Source organism: Corvus kubaryi, unplaced genomic scaffold, assembly GCF_017639235.1.
Source record: "Corvus kubaryi isolate FWS band 111438036 unplaced genomic scaffold, C.kubaryi_AGA036_p1.0 37249, whole genome shotgun sequence".
NCBI classification, from domain to species: domain Eukaryota; kingdom Metazoa; phylum Chordata; class Aves; order Passeriformes; family Corvidae; genus Corvus; species Corvus kubaryi.
In genome coordinates this window covers 3,101,437-3,114,750 of record NW_024581072.1, presented here as the reverse complement: position 1 = coordinate 3,114,750, position 13,314 = coordinate 3,101,437, and the positions used below count along the sequence as shown (strand labels likewise).

Genomic DNA, 13,314 nt, shown 5'->3' with positions numbered 1-13,314 from the left:
CCGGGCCGGGCGGTGGCGCCGACACGTCGCCCGGCCCGGGACGGGGCGGGGCGGGACCGGCGGTACCGACCCGGCCGCGGCCCCGCAGCCCCGCCATGTTCAACGTGGAGAGCCTGGAGCGCGCCGAGCTCGGCGAGAGCCTGCTCACCTGGGTGAGTGCTCGCTGCCCGCCCGCACCGAGCTGTGCCGCACCGCAGGGCCGCGGCGCTGGGCGCCTCCCGCCCCGCCGCGCCTCCGCTCCGGTGATAGAGGCCCCGCGGCCCGCACCGCGCCCGGGTCGGGGTCGGCGGAGCTCGAGCGGCCCGGCCCTGCCTTGTTTACGTCTTATATTGGCGCTCCGGGGGTGCCCGGGCAGGGCCGTGCTCTGCCTCAACGCTGCCCCTGCAGCAGGGGAACAAAGGGCCGGGGGGCCGGCGCGGGAGCGCCCCCAGGTGCGCCCGGGCTGGGCGGGCGAGCTGCAGGCCGTGGCCCTGATCCTTGTCCTGCTATGCCGTCGGTCTGTCAGTGCCCCGCTGTTCGCCCCCGCCCGCTGCTCTGACCAGCAAGGCCGCCTTTTTGATCAGAAACTTGCATTTCCGCCTGTTTGTTTTTTGTCTGTTTCTAAGCAGTGCTTGAGTCTCGAGAGACAGAACTCACCGATGAGGTCGAGGATATTACAGTATCAACCTAAGAGGTGATATTTTTATCCCTTAGGGTGTTCAAGGCCTGGCTGGATGGGGCTCTGAGCAACCTGGTCTAGCTGAAGGTGTCCCTGCTCATGGCAGAGGGGTTGGAACCAGATGATCTTCAAGGTTCTTTTCCGGTCCAAACCATTCTATGATCTTATAATAGCAATTGATTTATACCACTTTAATGTTTGTAGTTTCTTCCAAAAATGTCTTTAGGTTATGCTGTCACTCAAAGAGCAGCCCAAATGTCGTGGATGTTAAACTTGGGTTTGCAGCTACTCTGTAGTCTGAGCAATGACTGTAACACAGACGTGGAGCTTGTGTTTCTGCAGTAGCTGAGTTACTGACTAGTTGTTTCAAACCACTGGATTTTGGTTTGGGGTTTTTCCCCTCTCTATGTGCAAAATTGCCAAGTAAATACCTAGAATATGAAACTCTGCAATACAGCTGATTGTTAAATAGAGTCAGAAATTTTTAGACATTTTTTCTATGAGAGGCCAAAGCTGACTGAATCTCTGATGGTGATGAGTAAGTTCCTGGGGAATAACAGGTTAGATTTCTCAGTGAAAGTCAAAAAGGATAAGCAAGGGAAATGAATTTATTGTTAGAGGTGAACAAGTGGCCTAAAAGTGTAGAAGGCAACGATATTGGGAAAGAGGTTTTTGGGGAAATGCTTTGCGTAAGTCTGGAATAAGTCACCCAATTTCTCTTTCCTTCACATTCCTGCCAACTTTTCTACCTTTGTTATGGTTGGCCACTTGTCTTGCTTTTGGCTTTTCATGCTTTCCCCTTTAAGTATGGGGAATGAAAAGTCCCAATATGAGGAAGTCGATGGGTGTTAATACCCGCAAAGAAAAGCTGAGTGAGAGGCTCAGTCTTTATAATCTGCACTCCTGAAGCTGTACCTATCCAGTGGAGCCTGGTCCTGTCTGTAGTAATGGTCCACACAGATCCCTTTGCACTTCTCACCTTTCCACCCACTCAAACATTGAGCTAAGGAAGAGACTAGCTGCAGCTTTTTTGGTTAGCAGAAATAGTAAATTCTCTTAAAACAGCATTCAAATGGGTCAGCTTGATTCTGAGATGAACGTATGAAGTTATGGATTATTTTTACAGTTTCATCATTTATGTGTGAATGTGGCTTTGAAAAAGACTCAGTAAAAAGAAGAAAGGTGACTTCAGTTTATTCCAGGATACACGAAACTTGCAGAAGAGGCAATGAGGTTTTTTGTTCTTCAGTGAAACTTACTGTCTATAAAGAAGTTGCTTTTTTTTTCTTGGCTTTCTCTCAAGTCCCGTAATGATTCTTGGGAAACCGTTCATTTAGAGAGGAGGGTAGAGCTGTCTTAATAACTGTTTATGCACATCTGGGAAGACCAGTCATTTCCCATTATACCAGAGAAGCTGGCTGCTCAGTAGAACAGGTTTAACCTCCCAGGTTGCTTGGTTAACATTCATACAGAAGTACTTTAACTGGTTTGTCTGTGTTTTGAATAGATAAGGGTTTCTGCAAGTCTGAGAACCTGTTCAGCCTAGACTGAATGTTTGCTCAGATGTATATAGGGTGAGAAGAAAGTGCTCCTCCCTCTGCCAGCTCATGATTTTAATGAAGGAGAATATTGCTTAGGCTTTTTACCTTGCATGCCTGTGATTTCTGTTCCACTGTGTTTAAGCTGGGGCAAGCTGCTTACGTCTGAATATGTTTTGGTTTATTTTTTAATATTTTGCCAATACCCATTTTTGTTGTTAGGCTTTAGCTTGGGGTGTAATTGTTGTTAATTTTTCACCCCTCTGACAGTGTCATTAAATGGGTTCCTAAATAATTTTTGTTCAGGATTTTAAACAGCTGGGTGACCTTTGACTTCCTACCACTTTAGCAGGTGACCATGATATTACTTTGAGACAGCCACAGTAGTGGCAACGTGAGCAAAACTAAACGAAGGACTGGAGACCGAGTACAGGCTTCTCAAAATTGATATTGCACTTCAGCACTGTTTGCAACCTACTGTAATTGTAGAATTATTGCTCTACCAAAAATCTCCCACAAACCTCTTCTGAGACTATCCTATGCACTGTGGAATTGTTATCCAAGGTGCGCTTCAGCCAAGGCAGTTTAGAAAAACGTCTGTGAGGTATACCTGCAATGATACTAAAGTTGTTTCAGTGTATCTAAGAAGAGATTGACAACATCTTTTTTTGCTTAAAAGTTAAGACTGGTTCACATATGAACACATGGGTTTTTGGTGCTCAGTTTGGGTTGTTTTTTGTGTGTGTGGTGTCAGGAGTGCTCTCAACTTAGGTACATAGCTGAGGCGTTTCATAAAACATGAAGCACTGTCAACTGTGCCAGTTGTACTTTAATGTGTGAAATCATTGTGATGGCTATAGGCTTTTGCTACGTAACCTGACAAGTTTTCTTTTTCAGCACAGAACTAAGGTATGATACTGAAAAGATTGCTTAGCATTGGTATATAAACAGGGGGATTCCTCAAAAAGGTTGCTGCTAAGTGGTTGTAAGTAGTAAGTTGATGTGGACATGTCATGAACTTTCTTTCATTATGACAAATATCTCTTTTTTTAGTATGTGCTGCCTCCACCAAGCTGCATCTTGTCTGCTTTTCTTCTTTTCCAACCCTCAAGGCCGAAGTTTCTGTTAAAACTTTTGTGATAAGTGAGAACTTTCTAAACACTGCAAGGCTCCTGTTTCAGTATTCTCTATTTCACAAGCACTTTGGTAATTTATGTGGTGTGAGTCCTCTGACATTTCTGCCTTTTTGGCTGAAAAATCTCCTCAGTACAGTGCATCGCTGTATTCTGTGTCGTGGCCTATCCCCAACAGTAAGGATTTGTCTATGGTAGTATGAAGTACAGAGACCATGTGACCAACTGCTGAAACAGATTTTGATTCCTCAAGAAGGCTGCTTGCAAGTGCTTGGTAGGCACTCTTCAAAGAGAAATTGCTGGAGTTTATTGGGGACGCTGTTTTTCTGTACTGTCCGGTTATGTTTTTTTCAGATTATGCTGTTCTCGATGCTTGTGCATTTGCGTTTTTATGTACTCCTCTCGTTTCTTGTGGCTGCCAAGATTGTAGGCAACTTGCTATACCTGTTTAAATTGCATCTTCTTCCAATCCTTGGCCACTGACCATAAAGCTGTAGAGTTTCATTTTCTCCTGATAATATAATTGCATCAGCATGTCTTACCTCTTGAAAAAAGCAACATGTTTCCGGAGTGGTTGATTGTGTTGATGATGACGACAGTGAATCAAGACAACTATTCTGTTTGAATACAATATGTTGCTGTTCAGAGGGCAAAAATCTTGAACTTGTCAGCAGTCATGGAATGTGGCTTGAGGAACCTGGCAGATGACAGCCCCTGTAACTAATGTGAAAGACCAGTAGGCTGAGCAACCTTTTCTTATATTTTATGACCTCTCACTAAGTACAGAATTTGTTGCTCCAGCTTTTAAACGGATGGGTGTTTCTGTGATATTCTGAGTGTAACATTCACCATGTTTGAAGGAGCTGGAGTGTCTAGCACCATTATTAGGTAATTGGGATTTTTTTAACGTGTTGCTGAGAGGTCAGGAAGAAAGAGGAAGTTCTCTTCAAGATCACATTGAAGAGCAAGTTATAGAAGGCTGATAACATAGGAGTACGATAATTAAAGGTAATAGGGTACAGTTTGTATATGTTCCCTGCCATCTTTTAAGTCAACCTGAGAAAGGAAAACTGAACGCAGAATTTGGAGGTGCAGGCATTATTCATCATGCGTACACTTTGACACTGTTAGATTTTCATTCTCTGGGGCCTTGTCCAAAATTCTGGGTTTTTTTCTATTTTCTCCTTCCTGAAGAGCTGTTCTATACAGTGTATGTTTATAGCAGTTCTCTGAAAAAAAAATTTAGATATGATTTAGTATGTGCTCAATTTCAGCTCCCGATTCGGCCCCCTCATGTTTTTTGGTGAAGGGTTGCAAGATGTTGCTTGGAGAAGAAACAGACTTTGCTCCTAGGAACTGTGAACCTTAGAGAGTGTAAAGTAAACAACTTTTCTGTTAGCTTGTTAATCTCAAAGTGGGAGGTGTCGAGAGAAAACTGTTTCTATCTTCTCTGAAATACTTAAATACAGATGTTTCAAAGAGATTAAGTCAAACTGAATTTTGCACAATTGTCCGCCTTAATTGTGACATTTTGGGGCTTGTAAACTTGAAGATAATATTCTAACATTCTGTTCTTCCTGGACCATTAGAGATCTCTGGTGCAATATGTTTGACTTTTGTAGAGCAATTGCAGGCATTCAAGTTGAGCGGTGAGCCCCTCTTACCTTTCCCCTGCTACACAATTGCACTTGCTGCTCTCTGCTTTCTTGGCTGACTCTAGTGTGGTCGTTTAGAAAGGTCGTTGCCTAATTTGTTTTGTTAAGTGCCCCCAACTTCAGAGCCTAAGTCTGGGGTTGTTTAATCAATTTAATTTGCAAGTCCTAGTAATTAATTAAAAAAAATCCGCAAACAACAGCAAGGTTATTTGCCACATGGCAACCAACACTAGCACAAGGTTAAGGCAGGAATGCATGGTTGGAAAAACCATGAGGGAAAGAGAGTAGTAGTGTCCTTGTGGCTTTTGTTGCCAACAACCTGGCAGGTCCTGCCACACAGGGAAGGGAGGGGGATTAACTCTTTCCCTTAACTACTGGTGGTGGTTTCGTGCCCTGCAGAGTATGCTTGTATTGTTTTTCTGCCTGCCTTTGCCATACATGACTTAAGTCATTCCCGTGAGTTCCTTAGTACTGCTCATTCAGGGCGGAGAACAAAGAGCATGAAAAGGAGGAGAAGGGTTTCAGTGAAGGGAAAAGCTCTCTAAGGTTAAGGGCGGGGGAATCCAGCCAGCACTCCACTCCTGCCTGTGGCAGGCAGAAGCTTCTGAATGAATACAAAGCTAGAGTTGTGTTTCAGTGGACTAGCTGGGGCCACAAAGGGATGGGAGCTTTTCAAAGGGGGCATACAGGAAATGTCTTTGAAGTGATGCAGGTAGTGGAGCAAGTATTGCACAAGAAGATGCATTGTAAATCTGATGATAATGTGCTTTAGTCCTGGGGATTCCTAGGGCTCTTTCATGCCGTTTAGCTGCAAGCTTCTTTGCAAAAGTGTGTCATGCTGGAAGTGTAGTGCTTTGTGTCCTCTGTGGAGCTCCCATTTGAAGCTAAGTCTCTCACGGTAGCTAAGTTAGGATACTTAAGCTACAAATGCATATTTTACCCCACATGATTTATATTTTGGGCACAATAGATCGGGGAAATGAGCCTCTGTAATTTATTCATTCCAGTGTTGCAAATTATTAAATGAGTTACAGCCTTTCTACATTTCAGGATTACGTAAGAAAAATCTTTGAGTGAACTTGTTTGCCATGGCAGCAAGGTATCCATAGTTTCACTTCAGTGTAGGAATAAGTAGAAATAAGTGTGTAACTAACTGTGACAGAATTTATGTTTGTGGTTTTTTTTGTTTGTTTCTTATTTTATTTTTTGTGTGTTTTTTTGTGTGTGTGTTTGGTTTTATTAACTGTACTGCCCCTTTTGTGGCTAGGAAAAAAAAAAAAAACCAGACAGCATGACTTGATCACTCTGGCAGGGTTAATGATTTTATTTTATGGACAGTGTCAAAAGATGCTGTTACATGGTGGCTCCTGCCTTTTTATTAAGGAACCATGGAATTTGGTCAGCCTCTGAAAAATCTTGTTCTGCACAGAATTCCATGAAGTTCAGGAAACTGTTGAAATATAAGTAAGGAAAAGGAGAAGACTTGAACTGCAAGATATGCTAATTTTAGTGGTGTGCTATACATCTGTGTTACCAGTTCTAGAATCTGTTAAGTCTGAAATTTCTTAATCTGGTGAAAACTTAGTGCCAGCTTTCTCTTAATCCTATCTTTTAACTGCTAAATCTTTCTTACTTATGTGATTCTGTGAAAGCCTGTGTTTCCACACTGATCAGAAAGTGTGTGCAGATGATATTTCAGTAGAACTTAGTGTTCTTGGATTCATCTTCTGTGCCTTTGGGGAAGAGAGCTCTTACCTTCGCCTGTCAATAGGGACAATATTTCTCATCTGAATTATAGCAGCAAAGGTTGGAGTTACAGGCTTTAAATAGTTGTTATTCTTCTTTTGTATTTTGCAAGGGGAAAGCTGTCATCTCTTTTCACTTCTTGTTTTGTTTTTATTTATTTTTTGTTCTGTTTCCTTTTTGTTTGATTTGGGGTTTTTTGTTTTGTTGTTTAAGTAATATTAGAAATAAGTATAAATTTGGGAAGTTTCTCTGACTAGCCACTAGCCAAGAAGTTAATTGACTTTACTTGGCCCTGTGCCCTCACATAGTTGCTAGGTCTTGCTGCCTGTTCTTTATTTTAGTATGGATCAATTTGGGCACATTTGCCTGATGTTGTTCAGGTTTCTAGTAGCCTAGCCATCTTCATTTGGAATAAAAAGAATTTAATTCTTTTGTTCACTGAACACCTCTTTTTACAGAAAAGTTTCATTATCCTTCTTCGGTGAAACTTCATGTGTCCTAATTCTATGGGCTGAATTATCATCTAGGCTTCTGTGAGTCAGCGTACTGAAAGTAGAACATATCGTACTTCGGTGTTTAATATGACATTGTTGTAAGTGTGTTATTTTGTCACTTCTGAGTAGTAGAGATGGAAATTTTTGCACTCCGATTAACAGAGGAAGCTGCTGGTTGCTGGAAATCCTACCATTTGTGTTTTGGGTTAGGGTTTTTTTTTGCCATGAGAAAATATTTCTTGTCTTAAAAGGCACTTTTGAAGCTTGCTAAAATTCATTGGTGCTTGGTGGAATGTGAATGTACATATCCTATAAACATGGGTGCACTGATTTAATGTTTGGCAGTTTTGCATTTTCTTAGTAGCTTGTATTTTGAGAAGAGAAAGCATTGACTGGAAAGAGCCATTGGTTTATGGTGTTGTTTTAGGCCTTTCTATTTTGTATTATATTTTCATTTTATCTTCATTGCAAATGCTGTTTAGAGTTCTTTTTCATCTGTTGGCTCATCTGGCTTTCAGCTGAAAACAGGAATACATTCATTTTCACCACAGGAGTTGGTAGGTTAGCTTGTCTTCTCATTAATGTTTCTGAAATGGTTAAACCAAAAACCATTCAGACTTGAGACTCTGTTCATTGTATCCTTAATAATTTGTCATACTTGAACACTTCAGTTAGCAGCAATTTAGTGGCAATGCCAAGACAGTGCAGCAGTAACTGCGTTATGCTGTCATGGCTCTCTCATCTCTTAACTCCTTGAGTAAGAAAGCTTTGGTTAAGGTGATACCTTAAGAGGCCTACTAGACACAGAGACTGGACAGGAGTGAAAGAATAAAATAGGTATTTATTTGAAAGGCCTTCAAAGGTACACCCTGGCAGCTACAGGCTATTGCCAAAATGGACCCCAAGATGGACCCCAGGTCACGAGTTCTTCACTCTTTTATAGGTTTGGTTCATTTGCACAGCAGGGTTAATTCTCCAGTTAAAGCTTCAGTTTCTCCCTCAGCTTGCCCCCCCACCTTAGCTGCTCTTTGGTTTATACTTTTGGCCTAGAACAGTCTTGGTGTCCTTGGAAAGCAGGGCCGGAGAGGCTTTGTTATGTCTACCTAGCATGAGAGAGCAGAAGTTAACAGGCTACAAGAAACTTCAGAGTCACACACCGAGCAGTACAGAATTTGAAAAATATAAAGGTTAAAACCTAAGGCATCAAAGGTGTATCTTCTAATTTCTGTGCTGTGTTTCTGTGAAGGAAATATTTAATATTTGAAAAAGTGTCATTTTGAATAAAATATATTGATTGAGCTATTTCCTGGCTTTGACTTGTTCAGATATTTCGGGTTAAACACAATATACATAAAATGAGAGGGAAATTAATTAAAAATTCATATTCAGGTCCTTCCCTAGAAGAATCCCCACCCTGACCAGTAATATAAAAGCCTTGTAATTTCATTGTTGGGCTAATTGAGTGCCTAGTATTACAGCTGGATTGCAAAGTAGCTTTTGATATTTTAGTAATGAAAATCTGACAACCTAAAAATCAGTGGAAACATTCACAAATTCAAATCTTGGAATAAAACTGCTGCTTGTTAGAGAATCTGTTTCCCCATTGTTGGTTTCATGCAGTCTGCTGTTGTCTTGGAAAGCATGAAAAAACAGCTTGTGCCATGACTGTGCAGGCAGAAGATAGCAGTGCTACCAACTGTGAGGAGAAAAATGGGTGAAGAAACCTTAAGGTTATCCAAAAGCATAGGATCTGCTTTTAGGATGGGAATCCACTTCTAATTTGAAAGATCTGTCTCAATACAAGAATTTTACATCTGAGGAAGAACAACTGTGTGTATCACATAATTATGTTGCCATTGTGAAAAGAATTTATATTCTGGTTTCCTCCAGGCATTGAAGCTGAGTAAACGTTATTTTAGTGAGATTCTTGCATAACTTGTAGGTAGTACAGGATTAATGTGCAAGAACAGAAGTATCCAACCCACCTTAATCTTCTCTGCTAGTGTGCTCTTTTCATCCAACCCAGTGAGGCTGGTTCCTTTCTTGTTTCCTTTCACAGCCACTTCTCTGTGTCTTGTCTATGTGATTTATTTCTTCTGTAGTGGCATGGTATTGTTCTAGGCTCTACATGGCAGCTAGCTGTGAGCTTGCATAGTCAGTTCCAAAAGTATAAGAAAATAGTGGATAAATAATTCTGAAGTGGTGATATCATGGTTTAACCCTTGCTGGGAATTAAGGATCGCACAACTGCTCGCTCATTCCCTGCTGATTCCCCTGCCAGTGGGAAGAAGAATGGGAAAGAAAAGGTAAACCTTTCAGGTTGACATAAGAAAAATTTAATAATTGAAACAAAATAGCAACAATAATAGTAATAATAGGCTAGAGAGAACATCAATATAAAATAGTACTAATAATTAATATAATATAGCACTAAATATGCTAATAACAACAGTACTAATAATTATAATAATAAGGAGAGGGAAAGAGAGTGGCAAAACCCAACAGAAACAAGCAGGTTGGTCAGAATCTGTGGACCGATGCCCAGTTTATCCCCCAGCAGTGACTGGGGAGTGCTTTGCTCAGATAAATTGGTAACTGGGTGTTACTGTTTGTTGTGTTTATACTTAACGTAACCAGTCACACAGTGTTTTATCTGCTAAGAACCACTAACAACGATTTGAGGTATTATTGCAAAACCATACTTAAAAGGTTTATTACGTAACTGTATCAGTAATAAAAACCAAGCTGTGTATATAATCACTCAGCAAAGAGCAAGTCTTTCATTATCCCTTAGTGTTGTGAAGGGAAAGGTCATTGAGAATTTTTTTTGTCTTTGAGGCGGAATTGGTTTGCTTTGGTTTGTTTTTTACTTTTTTTTTTCCCCATCAAGTTTCGTTATGCTGAGTTCCCCATCACATTTTCATCCTGGTTTTTACCTACTGTCTTTGACAACTGAGTGTTTGTCCAGTTCACTTACCTTCATATCAAAGGTGTTTTTCATGAAAAACATTTTTGCATCCTATCTCTAGTAGCTAACAAATCCTCTCTAGCCATATATGTAATGAGGAACTGTAAATTTTCTAAGGTTTTGTCTTCCTGAAGCAATTATTTAGTCCCCAGTGATAGCCTCCTTTACGTTGTAACTGTCACCTGTTAATCCTTATTTTAAGCTTTGTATAAAAATTTACTGTTCATGTCCGTGTGGATCAGAGATCTGGATTAATATTTAGTAAAATTAAAGCACCCTTCTCTTTCATTACATGATAGTTGATGGAAGGTATGAAGGCTTACTAGACCTAGTGATTGAGTCAAGTGGCTGGGGTTTTTTACTTTACCCCTTTCTTTTCCCCAGACTCTTGTGTGATAGGATCGTAGAATAGTTTGTGTTGTAAGGGACCTTCAAAGGTCAAGTAGTCCAGCCCCCTGGGTTTGGGTGGGGACATCTTCAACTGGATCAGGTTGCACAGAGCCTAACCCAACCTTACTGGGGATGGGGCATCTACCACTTCTCTGGGCAACCTGTTCCAGTGTTTCACCACCCTCATCTTAGAATAATTCTTCCTTGTATCTAGTCTGAATCTATGCTCTTTCTGTTTAAAACTGTTACTGCTTTTCTGGTTGCTAGAGGGCCTATTTAAAAGTATGTCCCCATCTTCCCTTTAACTACTGAAGGGCCACAGTGACATATCCCTGAAGCCTTCTCTTGTCCAGACTGAACAACCCCAACTCTCCCAGCCTTTCCTCATAGGAAGAAAGTCCTCTCATCATTTTTGTGGCCCTATTCAGAACCTGCTCCAACAGGTCCATGTCTTCCTTGTACTAAGGACCCTAGAGTTGGACATATAAGAGTGGTGGGGTCTCATGAGAGAAGAGTAGAGTGGGAAAATTGCCTCCCTTAACCTGCTGGCCATGCACGTTTCTGACTCATTTTCAGCCTCTCACCCACCAGCACCCCCAATTCCTTCTCAGCAGGATTGCTCTCGATCTGTTCATCCCCCAGACTGTGTTGATTGGGGGGCTGCCCCAACCCAGTTGCAGCATTTGGCCTTGTTGCATCCATGAGATTCATGTGTGCCCACAGACTCCATACACTGGTTCAAGAAGTGGGGAAAAAATCCCAAGAATCATATCAGCAAACAGGAATTAATTTTCAGTGTTGTGGAACTAAAGATGAGGAGTGCATTGCAAACACTCAAGAAGGAGGAGCAGAGGAGCAGTTCCTGCAGGAAGGGAGAGAAGTCTTCCAGAAGGAGATACATCACAATGCACAGGAAGAGCACTGTTTTAACAGCTGTTACTCAATAGCTGTTTAGAGGCCTACACACACGCACAAATTTAAATTTGCTCCTTTTTCTCCATGGCCGGACTCTGTGTCTGCATTGCCACATTGTTACCATTTTTTGCCTTCTGGAAAATGAACTCTGCTTTCCTAGAGGGGTTTAGCATATTGTAGAACTGAGAATGGTATAGGAGTTTAACTTTGATGCAAATTTGAAAAGCTGTTTTATGTAAGGTTTTTTGAAGAAAATTTGTTACTTTTGTATCTCTGAAGGATACTTGCTGAAGCATATGAAAAGGATATACTTCATTGTTTTTTAAGATTTGTATAAATGTTTTGCAGCATAAATTTGACACAGTTGAAATATAAAAGCAAAGACATTTATTATAAAATTTAAACATGAGTGAAGATAAAAGTCACATTAATTTAAGTCTTTCTTTCTGTTCTTTCACAGCTTACTATGAAAAACATTTATTTTCCTCAATGGCAATCTTGCATGTGTGGTTATGGGAGGAAGAAATAGGTTACCTGAACCTTAGTGAAACTTTTGACCTTTTTTCTCTATGTAAAGTGTTGGGGAAGTATGATGATAAAATTATATACAAAATAACAGAGAATGTGCATCTTGTTTTTCTGTGTTTTGGAAATAGGCTTAGTCATCTTTCTTTAACCATCAGTGTAGTGATATCATCTACATACGCTTTTATTTAGTCAAGGAGGTGTTTCATATATCAAGTTACAAAATAAATCTAAAAAACTCTGAAGACCTTAATTATGTTGCTGTTGCTTATTTGAAAATAACATTTAACGTTGCCTATTTCTGCAAAACCGTAATAGCAGTACTTCTTAAGTGATTTTTTGATTTGGCTATTGTGCAGCAAAGTGATTTCAATTTTCATTAGTTAAAGGTATAATATGCAAAATTAGAAAAACGTTTCCATTTTCTATGCTTGATAATTTTTTCTTTTTTGCATCTTGAACTTCTTCAAGCATAAGCATCCATGGTATCATTGCAGCCCCTTTTTTTTTTAGCTGTAAAGTATTATTTCTTGTTTAATGTGTTGCTGAGCTGGGGACTCAAAATTGTCTCTGTATTCCTTCAACAGTGTTGCCACAATTCAGAGACTACTGGTAAATTCAATTTTCTGGCAAAATAGCAAATCAGTGTTATATCCTGTTATGCTGTGTTTTCATGTGTGGGTTTTTTTTCCTCACCCACCCACTCCAATTTGCATCTAGTGTCCTGACAATCTATGATGGCTTCTTGATTTTCTAGAGAAGCAGCTGTGGTTTGGTTTTTTTAAAGTAGCTCAGACCATGCTGTAAGAAAGTCTGAATCAGAAGTGCAGAGGTCACTTCTGTCTGTTTTATATGCCACTCAGTAATTTATTCATGTGCTTTTGGAACATGGACATGATTGACTGGTCACAGTTGAACTTGATCAGGAAACCTGCTCTGAGAGCTTAAATTTTTGACTCTTCATGGATATCATTGCTTTTTTTTCCTAATAGAGTGTTATTTTTTTTTCTCCAGAATAAAGGGAAAAAAAAGGAAAATTCACCTAGGTGCCTGTACTCCAAATTAATATTAAATGGCACTGCTAGAGTTCTTGCATGATCTATTGTACCTTCCATGACCTAGAGTGCTTATACCTATTCCAAAAGTGTAAGAAGAATCTGGTTGTTGTGCACGTGACCTTTTGAGAGTCTCCTCAGAGAAGTACCTTCAAAATTTCACACTGTTACATGAATTGTCTTTTATTCTAAGACACACATATAAAGGGTATTTATTGGGAAATGACTGATCACTGT

At 40.5% G+C, this 13,314-nt stretch overlaps 1 protein-coding gene across 5 annotated transcripts in view; it reads left to right on the top strand.

Annotated features, from left to right (window-relative positions):
- Positions 1-28: 28 nt before the first annotated feature.
- HOOK3 (hook microtubule tethering protein 3) overlaps positions 29-13,314 on the top strand; it is an 87,407-nt gene continuing 74,121 nt past the window's right edge. For 2 of the 5 annotated variants that reach the window (XM_042023457.1, XM_042023454.1), the window contains exon 1: positions 30-152. In XM_042023457.1, coding sequence (XP_041879391.1) covers positions 96-152 — 57 coding nt within the window. In that variant the 5' untranslated portion in view covers positions 30-95. Of the gene's footprint in view, positions 153-13,314 lie in introns of all 5 variants that reach the window. The other 3 variants (XM_042023456.1, XM_042023455.1, XM_042023458.1) reach the window with 2 other exon arrangements.